This window comes from Chamaea fasciata, unplaced genomic scaffold (assembly GCF_029207755.1).
Source record: "Chamaea fasciata isolate MVZ Bird 193981 ecotype frontalis unplaced genomic scaffold, bChaFas1.0.hap1 SCAF_14, whole genome shotgun sequence".
NCBI lineage: Eukaryota > Metazoa > Chordata > Aves > Passeriformes > Sylviidae > Chamaea > Chamaea fasciata.
In genome coordinates, this window is record NW_027094099.1 from 19,458,674 (window position 1) to 19,473,722 (window position 15,049).

Below are 15,049 nucleotides of genomic sequence, written 5' to 3' on the forward strand. Positions count from 1 at the left end.
ATGTGGAAGGGCCGCTCTCCTGCGCGGCTGGGCCTCTCCACGCGGGGAGAATACCCAGGGTTTTACAGACAGCGCCGGCGTCCCGCGGTGTCCGTGTGTGGACATCTGCTTCCCCCCATCCTGCCCCACGGCACCCCTGGCTGGGCACCCCGGGGTCCCCAGGGCAGCTTTTGGGGCGGCTGATGCTGAGGGACGTTTCTAGAAGGCTGCCAGGGGAGGCTGGGAGCAGCAAACGCTTCCTCGAGAGCAGCTGGCACTGGAAAAAAGGGGAATTCAAGGACACTCGTGCTTTCTAGGTAGCACGGAGTGCCAGGACGCGGGCTTTGTTTAAAACCAGCTTTCCTTTGTGTGATTCGAGCGCTTGGCTTCCAGAGCAGAAGGGAACTAGAGGAGTGAATCCGGCAGGAGTGGGGTGAGGGTGAGCAGCTGGAGGAGGGCCGAGCGCCTCTTGCTGCACTTGGTGATGATGTGAGATGAGGTTTGCGTTTGGGAGGGCTCACCCTGAGCCTCTGGTGAGTCCCAGGGCTCTGTAAGCTCCCGAGTGCTTGAGCCAGAGCCCGGCTCAGCAGCCTCAGCAGGGTCCTGTCAGCCTCAGCTGGGCCCGTGGTGACAGCTCTCCGTGTCACAGGTCAAGTGCGTGTTACACAACGGGGACAGAAGCCGGAGCGGGGCGCTGTGCTGAGGTCACCACTAAAACCCCTGGGAGCAGGCCGGGGACGCGGGGCGCTGGGCAGCGTTTTGTCCCCGCGCTGGGCTGGGGCAGGGCTGCCAGAGGGGCTGCGTGCTGCCCCTGGGCGCCCCGCAGCCCCCAGAACTCGCAGGGCACGCGGGCGGCGGTGGCGGGAGGGTGCAGCAGCTGCTGCAGCACCTCCAGCTGCCAGCCTGCCCCAGCTGCGCGGGTGCTCCATGAGTGCGCCGCGCCCTCAGCGCAAAGGGACTCGCAGCTTCACGGGGTGGCTTCATTGTCCTTCTGCTCTTGTGGTGGCTCCGGCCCACCAGGGGCCTCCCATCAGCGGCTGCTGGGTGGGTCAGGTTCCCAACACCCCGTGTGGTGTCAGGGCCCCCAGGGGAGCCTGCCAGCCCCCGGGGGTGCCCTCAGTGTCCCTCCCGCCGCAGGGGTGCAGAGGCAGGTGGTGCACTGCGTGGAGAGGCTGGCGGGCCTGGTGGAGGAGCGGTTCTGCGACGCGCTCACCCGCCCCGACGACCAGCAGCGCACCTGCAGCGAGGAGCCCTGCCCCGCCAGGTGAGAGACCCTGCCCCGCCAGGTGAGCCCCTGCCCCACCGGGTGAGAGACCCTGCCCCGCCAGGTGAGCCCCTGCCCCACCGGGTGAGAGACCCTGCCCCGCCAGGTGAGACCCTGCCCCGCCAGGTGAGCCCCTGCCCCGCCAGGTGAGAGACCCTGCCCCGCCAGGTGAGCCCCTGCCCCGCCAGGTGAGAGACCCTGCCCCGCCAGGTGAGACCCTGCCCCGCCAGGTGAGCCCCTGCCCCGCCAGGTGAGAGACCCTGCCCCGCCAGGTGAGCCCCTGCCCCGCCAGGTGAGAGACCCTGCCCCGCCAGGTGAGACCCTGCCCCGCCAGGTGAGCCCCTGCCCCGCCAGGTGAGCCCCTGCCCCGCCAGGTGAGAGACCCTGCCCCGCCAGGTGAGACCCTGCCCCGCCAGATGAGCCCCTGCCCCGCCAGGTGAGAGACCCTGCCCCGCCAGGTGAGCCCCTGCCCCGCCAGGTGAGAGACCCTGCCCCGCCAGGTGAGAGACCCTGCCCCACCGGGTGAGAGACCCTGCCCCGCCAGGTGAGCCCCTGCCCCGCCAGGTGAGAGACCCTGCCCTGCCAGGTGAGACCCTGCCCCACCAGGTGAGAGACCCTGCCCTGCCAGGTGAGACCCTGCCCCACCAGGTGAGAGACCCTGCCGTGCCAGGTGAGACCCTGCCCCGCCAGGTGAGAGACCCTGCCCCGCCAGGTGAGACCCTGCCCCGCCAGGTGAGCCCCTGCCCCGCCAGGTGAGCCCCTGCCCCACCGGGTGAGAGACCCTGCCCCGCCAGGTGAGCCCCTGCCCCGCCAGGTGAGACCCTGCCCCGCCAGGTGAGCCCCTGCCCCACCGGGTGAGAGACCCTGCCCCGCCAGGTGAGCCCCTGCCCCGCCAGGTGAGAGACCCTGCCCCACCGGGTGAGAGACCCTGCCCCGCCAGGTGAGACCCTGCCCCACCAGGTGAGCCCCTGCCCCGCCAGGTGAGCCCCTGCCCCGCCAGGTGAGCCCCTGCCCCACCGGGTGAGAGACCCTGCCCCGCCAGATGAGACCCCGCCCTGCCCTCCCCTCTCCCTCGGCCCGGGGATGTGTCCCAGGCCCTGTGTTGGTCCATGGCAGCATCCCTGGGGGTCCCTGAGGGCAGTGGGGCACTGCCTGGTCACAGGCTGCGCCTCATGGGAGGTCCCGTCCTGGCAGGATGCTCCTCTCTGCCTGTGTGCACATAGCCCTGGCGCAGCTCGGGGACTGTCCCATCGCTGACCCTCTGTCTGAGCTCCCAGACCTTGGCCTGACACATCTGGGATCCTCCTTTCCCCGTGGCCCCACGTGATGGGCAGTGGGGCAGATCCTGGGTCACGGCCGCTTGCTTTGCTGACATCTTTTCTCTTTTCCCTTCCCCTTTCTCCTTCCCCCTTTCCCTTTTTCTCTTTCCCCTTTCCCCTCTCCTCTTACCCTTCCCCCTTTCCCCTTTTCCTTTCCCTTTTTCTCTTTCCCCCTTTCCCTTTCCCTATTCCCCATTCTCTATTCCCCATTCCCCTTTCCCCATTTCCCATTCTCCTTTCCCTTTCCCCTTTCCCATTCCCATTCCCTTTTCCATTCCCATTCCCCTTTCCCCTTTCCCTTTTTCTCCTTTTCCCTCTCCCCTTGCCCTTCCTCCTTTCCCTTTTTCTCTTTCCCCCTTTCCCTATTCCCCATTCCCCTTTCCCCATTTCCCATTCCCCATTCCCCTTTCCCTCTCCCCTCTCCCCTCTCCCTCTCCCATTCCCCTTTCCTTCTCCCCCGTCCCCGTCCCCGTGTGCAGGTGGTGGGTGGGTGAGTGGCAGCCGTGCTCGGCCTCGTGTGGCGTGGCGGGGCTGACGAAGAGGACGGTGCTGTGCATCCAGAGCGTGGGGCTGGACGAGCAGAGGGCCCTGCAGCCAGCACACTGCCAGCACCTGCCCAAGCCCGCTGCCACCGCGCCCTGTCACCCCGAGGTGCCCTGTCCCTCCCCGTGGGCCGTGGGGAACTGGTCTGAGGTGAGAGGGAGCACTGGGGATGTCGTGCAAAGGGGTGGGAGCTGGGGACAGGTGCCCCCACACACCTGAGCCTGCCCGAGAGCCCTGGGCGCGCTCCTGCTCACACGGAATCCATGGATGTGGGCTCAGCAGCTCCCACGGGTGGGAATTCCATCGCTTGGAGAGGTCTCGGGGCTCGGAAGGAGTGTTGGGCAGTGGGACTCTGCCCCATCCCTGGGCTTTGCAGCTCCCTCACCCAGGGTGGACTTGGGCTTGGCACGGGGGGGCAGGAATGAGGTTTTCAGCTGGACGTGGCTGGGAACAGCCTGGAGGGGTGGAAGGTGTCCCTGCCTGTGGCAGGGCGTGGAACTGGATGATCTTCAAGGTCTCTTCCAGCCCAAAATGATTCCGTGGGGTGATTAATGGTGGCACGCTGCGCAGCCTTGATTTATTTTTGTGTTTGTGTGAATCAGCTTAACCACCACAGGCTGAGGGTTTCGACCAGAAAATGATAACTCCTGATTTAAGCAGCCCTTCCAAAAGTGTTCAGGGTGAAGACAAATATCAAGACAGAAAGGAGAGAGCCTGGGAACAGAGCTTGTTGCTAAGGAACAAATGGAATCAAACGGGAGCAGAGAATTTGAGGGCTAGATGAGAGCGAGTTGGAAATATTTTTCTAGGGGCCCACAAAAGCCACAATTGAGGGCTGAGAAAGATGGATGCGATGGTTTAACAGGAAAATTACGGCTTGTTGGTGGGTCAGTGCTGGGCAGGGCCAGCCCCAGCCCTCACAGCTGTTCTTGGTGGTGTTGGCACCGGTGGATCTGTGAGCCCAGGAGAAATGCCTTTGGGATTTTGAGGTTCTGCAATTTCTCTGTCCTTTCATTTAAAGGCAGAGTCGTCTTTCATTTCCATTTCCACCACCCCCGTGATTAGGGGAATTGGAGGGGCTTGGAAGCTGCCCAGGATTTCCTTCTGTCAGCAGCAGCAGCAGGGTGGGGTGGCTGTGTCCGTGCAGAGCCCAGGCAGGAGCACGTGTGCCCACCTGGCACTGCCACACCTGAGGGGCTCTCTGGGGCTTGGGTGGCCCCCAGCTGCTCCAGAAGGACCCCCTAGCACTGTGCATCCATCTGTAGGGACTTCCCAAAGAAGCTGGTGCGGTGAGCAGGCTGCGTTGTTGTTCTCTAGCTCCCGAACGGCGTGGCTGTGTCCTGGCAGGAGCACATCCCGCTGTGCCAGCCAGCCTTGCCCAAGGCTGAACCCTCCATCCTGCTCGCTGTGTTCCCACACGGGGCTCCTGGCAGCCCCCACTCCTTATCTGCATCCCTGACAACCCAGCCTTGGTAAACAACCTCCCTCCTTCCCCCCTGCAAGCACTGTGATGCCTGAGTTATCTCCTGGATGGAGCTGGGGGCCTTTGCTGGGAAGTTTCAGCTCGCTGGGAGCACCTCTGCTCTCCCAGGTTTGGCAGTGCCACCCCAGGGGAAGGAGCAGCTCCTTGCAGCCCTCTCACAGGTGTTGGTGTGTGGCAATGTTTGATTCCAGCTCCTGGAAACGCCTGGTGGGGTTACCAGAGGATCCTGGGGTGCTCTGGGGCGGAGGGGACCTCAAAGCTCATCTGGTTCCACCCTCCTGCCGTGGGCAGGGACACCTTCCACGAGCCCAGATTGCTCCAAGGCCCAAATGCGTCAGCAAACGCTGCTGTTCTCCTTTGCAGCTTCTCAGTTTGTGTTGTGCTGCCCCATGTCAAAGAGCCCGTTATGGGGGGGTGGTGTGTCCCCAGCAGAGCTCCTCCCTGACCTTTGCTTTTTCCCTACTCGGACAACACCCACGTTGTTCCTCCCGGCCTCAGAGAACGCTCTTCTAGGAGAAGAGATGCAATCCATGGCAGGAGGCCACAGGAAAGACCTATTAGATCATCCCACCCCTGCCCTTCCCAGAAACCGCTTCTGGCTGGAGTGCAGGTCAGGGATCACCCCGAGCAAAGTGCCCACAGCCCTGCTCTGGGATGGTCTCCAACAGGGGCAGCCCCAGAGGGCGATTAGGGCAGTAGTGCTCTGCTTACTGGGGTGATCTGCACCCCAGCACGGCAGGGACTGGCACAGGAGCTGCCCAGGGGCCCGGGTGGGAGGTGGCAGAGTGACACAGAGCCAAAGCACTGCGGACAGTGGAGCCCCGACGGAGGGAGCACGGGCACCGCTCCCAGCCTTGCCCCAGTGACCTGTCCCTCTCTGTTCCCTTCCCAGTGCTCCGTGACCTGTGGGAACGGGACCCAGCGGCGCCCTGTGCTCTGCAGCAACAGCACCGGGGCTGCCTGCGACCCTGCCCAGAGACCCGGCCCTGAGAGGCTCTGCTCCCTGCCACGGTGCCCCCAGAAATGGGACAGCAGCGACTGGTCTGGCAGCGGCTCCTCCAGCAGGGAGGTCTTTAATGAAATCCATTACATCCCCAGCAACCACATCCCTGAATTTAACCCCTTAATCCCAAACGTCCCCGAGCCCAACGGCGTCAATGTCATCACCGAGGAGGACTTCCCAGCCAGGAAAGGAAACGTCTTTGTGGACGACTTTTACTACGATTACAACTTCATCAACTTCCATGAGGATCTGTCTTACTACCCCTTCACGGAGAAGGAGACCAGAGGCCAGGAGCCGGAGGCAGAGGTGGCCACTGGTGGCACGGAGGGGCCCTGGGAGCTGCCCACGGAGGCCCTGCTCAGCCCCCAGCCGGGAGGGGACAGCCAGGAGCAGCCGGGCACCCGGGAGGGAAACGCTTCTGCTCCTGTGCGCCAAGAGCCCGGGGATTTAGCCACGAACGACCTCCTGAGCGTGGCCCCCGAGCGTGGGGGATCTGCCACTCCCAGATACACCACCCCTGGCTTTTTGGCTGAGGAGGAGGAGGATGCAGTGCTCGTGCCCCACTCTGAGCCCCACCTGCCTGCCCAGGACTCGGTGAGCCACGGCTCTGCAAACCACGGCCACCCGCCCTGGGATGAGCCCCCCGGGGCTGTGCCCACCAGGAGCAGCCTTGGGCAGGGTGGCCCCGCTCCCTGGGGTCCCCTCCTGGCTGGTGCGGTGCCCACGGGCTGGGGCAGTGCTGCTGGGGATGTGTCCCAGGCGAGCACAGAGGGACGCGGCCCGGCCGGGTCTGCAGGGACAGGCCACGAGGACTCCAGGGAAATGGCTCTGGCCATCGGCAGGGATGTTCGGGGTGCAGCCCCGCAGCCCACGGGGCAGCACGGCTGGGCGGGAGGGGCACGGGCGGCGTTGGACACGCGGGCGGGCGGGCAGTCCCACGGCACGGAGAGGGCAGATCCTGCCTCGCCCACCCCGCAGGCCCCGGGCTGGGGGGCGGCAGGGAGTGCTGGCAGCCCCCACCCTGCCCCGAGCCCCCCTCCTGCGGGTGCCGATGGGGCTCCCGTGGGGCAGGGAGGGCACCGGGCAGGGCTGCACACCCCCACAGCCCCCACCTGGACCCCCTGGGTGGCCACAGGAGCCCCCCCAGTGTCCTTGTCCCCTGCCGTGCCCGGACCAGCCCCCCAGCTCCCCTCCAGCCGGCAGGGTGCCCTGCTCCCAGCCGTGCCCACAGCCCCAGCTCCTGGCCCACCTGCCCACGCTGCAGGGTCCCCCCGGGAATGGGGGACACAGGGGGTGTCCCAGCCCCCGGATCCGGCATCGCCCCACACCCGGCTGACCTCCCATGGGACCCTGCTCAGCGTCACTGCGCCGAGGGAGCCCTCGCCAGGGACAGCCCCAGGGACACAGCCCAGGGAGCCCTCACCATGGACACCTCCAGGGACAGCATGGACACCCCCAGGGACACCATGGACACCCCCAGGGACAGCACTGAGAGAGCCCTCACCATGGATACCCCCAGAGACACAACCCAGGGAGCCCTTGCCATGGACACCCCCAGAGACACCTCCAGGGACACCGCTGAGAGAGCCCTCACCATGGACACCCCCAGGGACATCACCGAGGGAGCCCTCACCATGGACAGCCCCAGGGACACCATTGACACCCCCAGGGACATCTCCAGGGGCAGCACCGAGGGAGCCCTCACCGTGGACACCCCCAGGGACATCACCGAGGGAGCCCTCACCATGGACAGCCCCAGAGACACCATTGACACCCCCAGGGACATCACCGAGGGAGCCCTCACTATGGACACCCCAAGAGACACCATGGACACCCCAAGAGACACCATGGACACCCCAAGAGACACCATGGACACCCCCAGGGACATCTGCCTCCAGTGCCGGGGGGCACGAGTTGTCCCAGCCCACCCCATTTCCCCCCCTGCTCTGGGAGAAGAGGCTGCAGGAGGAAGAGGAGGAGGAGGAGGCTCTGCTTCCACCATCGAGCAGCTCAGCAGGCACTGCCAAGCCCAGCTGGGAGGTCGGGAACTGGAGTGAGGTACGTGGTGAGTGCCATTAAAAGGGTGACACGGCCAGTGTGGCTGTGAGAGCTGTCCCTGTCCCGGCTGGCTCTGGGACGTTGCTCTTGGCAGCAGTCGGTGATGGGGTCATTAGTGCTAATTAGGAAACAACCGGTAACCAAAAGCTAAAGGGGCCCCCAGCCCCAGGGTGCTGGCCCTTTTTCCCCTGTGGGAGGGGGATGGTCCCATGAGAATCCTCCTGGGAGCAAACACTGAGCAGGGAGAGGAAGGGTTAGTCCCACCCGTGGTGCCTTAGGAAGGCTGACCTGGAACAGAGAGTTAAGCAGATATTTATTGAAAAGCTTTTAGGATTCACCTTGGGCAGGACAGGGGCTGACCAGGGCTACACCCAGGGTGGACCCAAAATGGTCACAAAATGGACAAATGGTCACGAGATCTTCCGTTTTTATAAGTTTTGGTCCATTTGCATATTGGGGTTTAATGGTCCAATTACATCTCCAGGTTGTGAGGCCCCATCCTTCTTGTCCCTCCCTTCAGCTACAGTTCCTTGTGTTTTTGGGCCTGAAAGTTGTCCTTGGTCTCCATTTGGAAAAGGATTTGTTTCGTTTCCCTACTCTGTGAAGAGAGCTGAGTGACACTTAATGTGAGGCTCAGAACTTTGGAGGAGCGTGTTCCTCCTCCTCCTCCTCCTCCCCTGGGCTGAGCACTGCCTGATGTGGGACTGCTGAGAGGGGACAACCCCTGTCCCCACACCACCCCACACCTCCCAGTGCCCCTGGGGCAGGCAGGAGCTGAGTGCCCAGGGGTGAGCAGGCTGGCTGCAGGGCTGCATGGCTGCAGGGCTGCAGCGGCTCCGTGTGTTGCAGTGCTCGGCCACGTGCGGCGTGGGCGCGGTGTGGAGGCCGGTGCGCTGCAGCAGCGGCAGCGACGGTGGCTGTCCCGCCGCCGACAGACCCGTCCCGGCCCGGAGGTGCTCCCTCAGACCCTGCTCGGCCTGGCGGGTGGGCAGCTGGAGCAAGGTAAGGGCTCTGCGGGGACCCCAAAACGCACGGGGCCAGGCGGGCGTGGGGTCACAGCTGCTCCTCGGGAGGGGTCTCGCCCCGTGGCTCACGTAGCTAAAAGTTTGTACTCGCCACAGGGTTTAAACCGCTCGTCCCGCGGTGTTTTAGTTCCTCCTGCTCTCGGGCTGGTAGAAAAAGTCAGGAATTTGCAAAAGCTAAACAAAGGGATTTGGTGAAAGGCCACGTTGGGTGGGGCCGGTCTGGCGGGTGTCATCCCATGGCAGCGGCTTGGAACGGGGTGGTCTTTAAGGTCCATCCCAAACCGTTCTGTGGTTTGCCAGCCTCTGGACAGCGTTCGGGCCACTCTGCACTGCCAGGGGGTGTTTGCAGTTGGGTGAATTCGGTGGGTTTGGTGGTGGGGGACAGCCCTCCTTGCTCTGGGTGGTCGCTGTCCCTTGGGACCATCAGTTCTTTAAGGCATGAAGACTGCTCTTGTTACAGCTGGAATCCAGCTGGTTCCAGACGGGTGGCAGTGGCAGATGAGCTGCACAGACGAGCTCATCTTGCTCATGTGCTCCAGCTCGGCCTGGAGCAAGAGGGGAAAGGAGGTGGAGTGTCAACTCCAAGGCAGAGCACGTCCCAGGGGTCACCTCCCATCCTCACAGGGGTTCCCCCTGCTCGGGCCATGCTGCCCTTCCCACCGTGGTGCTGTGTCCCTCCCCGCCGTGGTGCTGTGTCCTTTCCCACTGTGTCCTTTCCCACCGTGGTGCTGTGTCCCTTCTCACTGTGTCCCTCCCCACCGTGGTGCTGTCCCTCCCCACCGTGTCCTTTCCCACTGTGGAGCTGTGTCCCTTCCCACTGTGTCCTTTCCCACCGTGGTGCTGTGTCCTTTCCCAGTGCTCCCGGAGCTGCGGCGGGGGCACCAAGGTTCGGGACGTTCACTGCGTTGACACCAGGGACCAGCGGCTGCTGCGGCCCTTCCACTGCCGGGCGGGGCTGGGGCAGCCCCCGGCACAGGTGCCGTGCCACACCGCGCCCTGCCTGGGCTGGTACACGTCCTCCTGGAGAGAGGTACGGGCTGCCGGGGGCTCGGCTCCCCAACCCCTGCCCCTGGTGCCTTGGGGAGGTGGGCTTGAAACAGGCTGGGCAGAGCTAGAGAGTAAAGCAGGTGTTTGTTGAAGGGCCTCTAGGATCCACCTTGGGCAGGACAGGGACTGAGTGGACTAAGCCCAAGGTGGGACTGCACCCAAGGTGGACTAAGAATGGTCACAAAAATGGTCACGGGGTCTTCCACTTTTATAAGTTTTGGTCCGTTTGCACGTTGGGGTTTAATTGTCCAGTTACAGCTTCAGGTTGTGAGGTCCCATCCTTGTTCCTCCCTTCAGCCCACCCTTGTTTGTGCCGATGGCTCAAAGTTGTCCTTGGTCTTCAGCAGGAAGAGTATTTTGTGTCCCTGCTCTGTGCAGAGCTGAGTGACACTGAATGGGAGGCTCAGGGCTGCACCCCTGGGCGGCACAGAACCTGAAACACAGGAAGGCTGAACCTTAAGGCATCACCACCTTGCACTGTCCCAGGTGGCTCCAAGCCCCGTCCAGCCTGGCCTGGGACACTGCCAGGGATGGGGTGGGCACAGCTGCTCTGGGGATTCCAGCCCAGCTCCTCCCCACCCTCCCAGGGAACAATCCCTTCCCAATCGCCCATCCAACCCTGCCCTCCAGCAGTGGGAAGCCCCCCCTTGTCCCCAGTCCCTCTGCAGCTCTCCGGGAGCCTCTTCAGGCACTGCAAGGGGCTCTGAGCTCTCCCTGGAGCTTCTCCTCCCCCGGTGCGGACGCCCAGCTCTGTGTGGGGCAGAGGGGCTGCAGCCCGGGGTCCTGACGGAGCCTGCCCGGTTTGTCCCGCAGTGCTCGGAGCCCTGCGGCGGCGGGGAGCAGGCGCGCCTGGTGACCTGCCCGGAGCCGGGGCGCTGCGAGGAGACAGCGAGACCCAACAGCACCCGGCCCTGCAACAGCCAGCCCTGCACCACCTGGGTGGTGGGCTCCTGGGGCCAGGTGAGCGGGGGGACCTGCGGGGAATGGGGGGTGACCGCCCTCCGGCCGCGGTGGCACCGGGGGCTGTCCCCAGGCTGTCACCAGCCCCATAGCACAGGGACATGCAGGGAACAGGGGTGGCACGGGGGCTGTCCCCAGGCTGACCCCCGGCCCCATAGCACAGGGACATGCAGGGAACAGGGGTGGCACCGGGGGCTGTCCCCAGGCTGTCCCCGGCCCCATAGCACGGGGACATGCAGGGGTGGCACCGGGGGCTGTCCCCCAGGCTGTCACCAGCCCCACAGCACGGGGACATGCAGGGGTGGCACTGGGGGCTGTCCCCAGGCTGACCCCCGGCCCCATAGCACAGGGACATGCAGGGAACAGGGGTGGCACCGGGGGCTGTCCCCAGGCTGTCCCCGGCCCCATAGCACGGGGACATGCAGGGGTGGCACCGGGGGCTGTCCCCCAGGCTGTCACCAGCCCCACAGCACGGGGACATGCAGGGGTGGCACTGGGGGCTGTCCCCAGGCTGACCCCCAGCCCCACAGCACAGGGACATGCAGGGAACAGGGGTGGCACGGGGGCTGTCCCCAGGCTGACCCCCGGCCCCACAGCACAGGGACATGCAGGGAACAGGGGTGGCACGGGGGCTGTCCCCGGCCCCATAGCACGGGGACATGCAGGGAACAGGGGTGGCACGGGGGCTGTCCCCAGCCCCACAGCACGGGGACATGCAGGGAACAGGGGTGGCACGGGGGCTGTCCCCAGGCTGACCCCCGGCCCCGCAGTGCTCGGCTCCCTGCGGAGGGGGCATCCAGCGGCGCCAGGTGAAGTGCATGGACACCAGGACCGGGGTGGCCGAGGAGGACAGCCGCCTGTGCGACCACGAGCCCTGGCCTGACAGCACCCAGAAGTGCAACCCGCAGGACTGCGCCAGCTCCGAGCCGGGTGAGCGGCCCCGGCCTGGGAAAGGGTGCGGGAGGGCTGCGGGCAGGCGGAGCCGGCCTTTCTTCCCTACGTGGGTCCTGAAAGGCTGACTTGGCTGGTTGATAATTGAGTGGGAATGTCGTGACTGTCTGTAAACGTCCGCAGCATCCGTCCCTCGAGGGGCCAAGCGGGGTTTTGCCGGCAGGGATGTGAGCTGGGATGTGCTCGTTGGGGTCAGCAGTGTCACCCAGCCCTGGGACACCCGAGGGACCCTGTGGGGTGAAGGGAGCCCATCCGGAGGCAACAGGGCTCTCAGGAAAAGGAGGGCAGGGGGGAACACCCAGTGGTGGGGCTCTCAGGAAGCTGTTCAGTGATGAAGTCCCAGAACACAAGACTCGTGGAACAAGCTGGGCCCAGCATCAGGAAATGGAGTAAAGGAGCAGTTCTCCAGCGTCTTCAGGTGTGTGTGAGCAGGTGCTCCAGGGAGCCAGCCCCGTTTGGACCTGTTTGTCATTTACCGGCTGCGGCCACGGTGCTTGGCCACACCACGGGCACTCACTTGGCTTCTTCTCCCTCCTCCGCTCCCAGAGATTCATCCCAAGCACCAGGCAGTTCCCGGGGAGGCAGGAATCTGGGGCTGCAAGGGTTAACAGCACTCAGAGAGGCAATATAATGAGGGATTAGATGTCACCCGTATCAGCGTGCCAGTCACTTACCAGCTTTATCTTTTCAATGTGTCTGTGCAGAAGAAAAGCTCTTTGGCCTCTAGAAAGTATTGCTGGGCCTGCAGGAGGTTTGCTGGGCAAAGGGGGGCTGAGGGATGGGGCAGGGGGCAGCAGCAGCTGGTGCCTGGGGTGGAGGAGCCGGATCCGTGGCTGCTCCACACATCCCCGAGGTCCCCCCTGCAGCCTGGAACACCCATTCCAGCCTTTCAGCTCTTTGTGTTTGTCCCGTGCCCAGCGTGTCCCTCCTAACACCCATTCCAGAGCAGGCAGCAGCGCTGCCGTTGCTTCACTGGGATTTGGGCACTGGAACTGTTGGCCACGAGGATGTTTTTAGCCATGAATCTGCTCCTTTTTGGAGCATTTGCAGGGCCACGGGCCACTCCGGCATTTAGGAAATGATGAGTCAGCCCTGCTCGAGGCACGATCTGCGGTTCAGTTGTTTTGGTCAGGGGAAAATTTCCATGCCAGGCTTGGTGATGAGAGCTGTGGAGCCAAGGCTGGACCAGAATAACCACTGAGATGTGTAGGAAGCACACAAATAAATGGTAAAACCCTGGAGCAGAAATGACATGAATGCTCTGGCTGCAGCCCAGGGCAGGAAACGCCTCTTGGAAATACAAACGTTTCCAGCCAAAGCATGAAGGGGAACAAAACTTTCACATGGCAGGAAATCCCAGATGTGTAAATGCACAGGCAAAGGCTCCCAGAAAGACATAAATGTTAATTCCAGCCCTTTCCTGTGCTTTGAGGGATCTTTTCTGCACAAGATGGGTTCAGGCTGGAGCGATCCATGTTTTAGTGAGGAGCCTCTCCCCCCTGTGGCACGAGGCACCAGCAGAACCAGGGCTGGGTCTGTGTCCTCACTGGACACAGAACTCCCAATAACCCCGGCAGGGTTTAAACCTTCAAAGCATTATCAGACGGATTTTGAGTGGAGATGGAGCAGATGAAGCACAAACATCTCACAGCCATCGGCTCCTCAATTAAAGGGGCTCGGGATTAATTAGAAGCAGAGTCCTGAGCTGTTGCCAGGTTATAAATTAATTGAAGATTCCACCGAGGTTATTTTTGAAGGTGGCTATTGCCTGACAGCTGCAGCCAGCTGTGAGTGTGTCCTTGGATGGCTCCTGGCAGCCCTGGGCACCCCAGTGCCTCCCTGTGATGCTCCAGGGGCTGGGGACATTTATCTGGGAATTGTTTAGGGTGTCTTGGGAAGGAGCTGAGCCCCAGGTCTGCAGGAGGGCCTGCAGCAGTTAATGCAGCAGATGAGACAGTGGGAATTGCTGTGTGCTGGAGGAGGAGGAGGCAGGGCGGGGATGGAGCTGGGCACTCAGCTGGTCACTGCGGGGTGGTGGCGGTGCCGGGCATGGCTTTGGGCACGTCCTGGTGGTGGTGGCACATCCCTGCCCAGGACAGAGCAGGGCAGCCCGGGGTGCTCCTCGTGGCCGTGCCATGGAATGAATCCCTTCCCTTGTTTCTCCAGATCCCACGCTGCCCCAGGCAGGTGCCAGGCAGGTGATGGGGCCAGTTCTTGGCTCCAGCAGCAAACACAGCTGTTCACAGGAGCTGGGAATTCCAAAGGGATGAGGTAAAGGCTTCCCTGGCTCGAGGACAAGGGTGTGTGAAGTGGCGCAGCTCCCCTGGGACACTGCAGTGGGATGGAGCCCGGTCCTGGGAGCAGCCAGCACAGGGGATCCTGCTGGGGATTTGTGGGATTTGTGGGGTCTGTGGGAGCACCAGTGCCTGGGGGCCGAGGAATGGAGGCTCTGCTCACTCTGGGTCAGTCCCAGACACCCCTCACTGCTGCCCTTTCCCAGCTCATTATCCGGGGCTGGCTGGATCTCGAGTTGCCACGAGCTTAATTGGCAATTAAACGTGCTGCTCCTGCCTGCTCCAAGCTAGGAAATGAAATTGTTCGTGGTTCTGCAAGTCACAGGGTTCGTCCACAAGGGATCCATGTGGGAAATAATTGCAGCAAATCCCAATTTTCTCCGTCATTTGAGCGTGTAAGGCCCTGTCCAAGTGGCGAGGCCAGGAGCTGCCGCTGAGTGAGGCACGGAGAGCAATTAATTAACTGCTAATTAACGACAGGAGGCAGTGGGAAAGGGATGCTCCGGAAAGGACTCCTGTTTTGATAGAATGCAGGAGACAGATGCTGCCTGCAGCGGGGCTGACACCTGAAATCTGTGCGGTTTGTGGGTTTCTCCCAGTTTTCCCAGCCGTGGCTGTGTCAGTGCCAGGCTCTGGATGCATCCCATCCATCCCATCCATCCCATCCCATCCATCCCACACATCCCATCCATCCCACACATCCTATCCATCCCATCCATCCCATCCATCCCATCCATCCCATCCATCCCATCCATCCCATCCATCCCACACATCCCACACATCCCACACATCCCATCAGGCTGACCAGAGACCACAGGGAGACGCCTCAGCCCCAGAGCAGGACCCTGGGATAATTTACTTGTTAAACTCGGCCCTGGCTCCGAGAGCATCCCCAGGGCCAGAGGTCAGCAGCCTAATTCCCTGGATTTGCCAGCTCAGCTCCGAGCTCAACCTTTCCTTGTTTTAACAAAACGTGTTCCAGGAAGTTTATTTTTCCCAGGAATAAAAGTAAAAGCTTAGGTCTGGCTGGCAGAAGCTTAAATGAAATTTAAAGCGACTTCCACGCCGACCTAAAAAAACAGCCCCCCCCCCCAAAAAAAGTGGGGGTTTTCAGCCTCTAATG

The 15,049-nt window shown here is 63.0% G+C and overlaps 1 protein-coding gene across 1 annotated transcript in view; it reads left to right on the forward strand.

Annotated features, from left to right (window-relative positions):
• The window catches only part of ADAMTS7 (ADAM metallopeptidase with thrombospondin type 1 motif 7), a 42,534-nt gene that overhangs the window by 23,239 nt on the left and 4,246 nt on the right, over positions 1-15,049 (forward strand). The window contains exons 17-23 of the mRNA XM_066196630.1: positions 1,117-1,243; positions 3,042-3,255; positions 5,481-7,649; positions 8,499-8,651; positions 9,531-9,704; positions 10,535-10,681; positions 11,452-11,611. Coding sequence (XP_066052727.1) covers positions 1,117-1,243; positions 3,042-3,255; positions 5,481-7,649; positions 8,499-8,651; positions 9,531-9,704; positions 10,535-10,681; positions 11,452-11,611 — 3,144 coding nt within the window. The remainder of the gene's footprint in view (positions 1-1,116; positions 1,244-3,041; positions 3,256-5,480; positions 7,650-8,498; positions 8,652-9,530; positions 9,705-10,534; positions 10,682-11,451; positions 11,612-15,049) is intronic.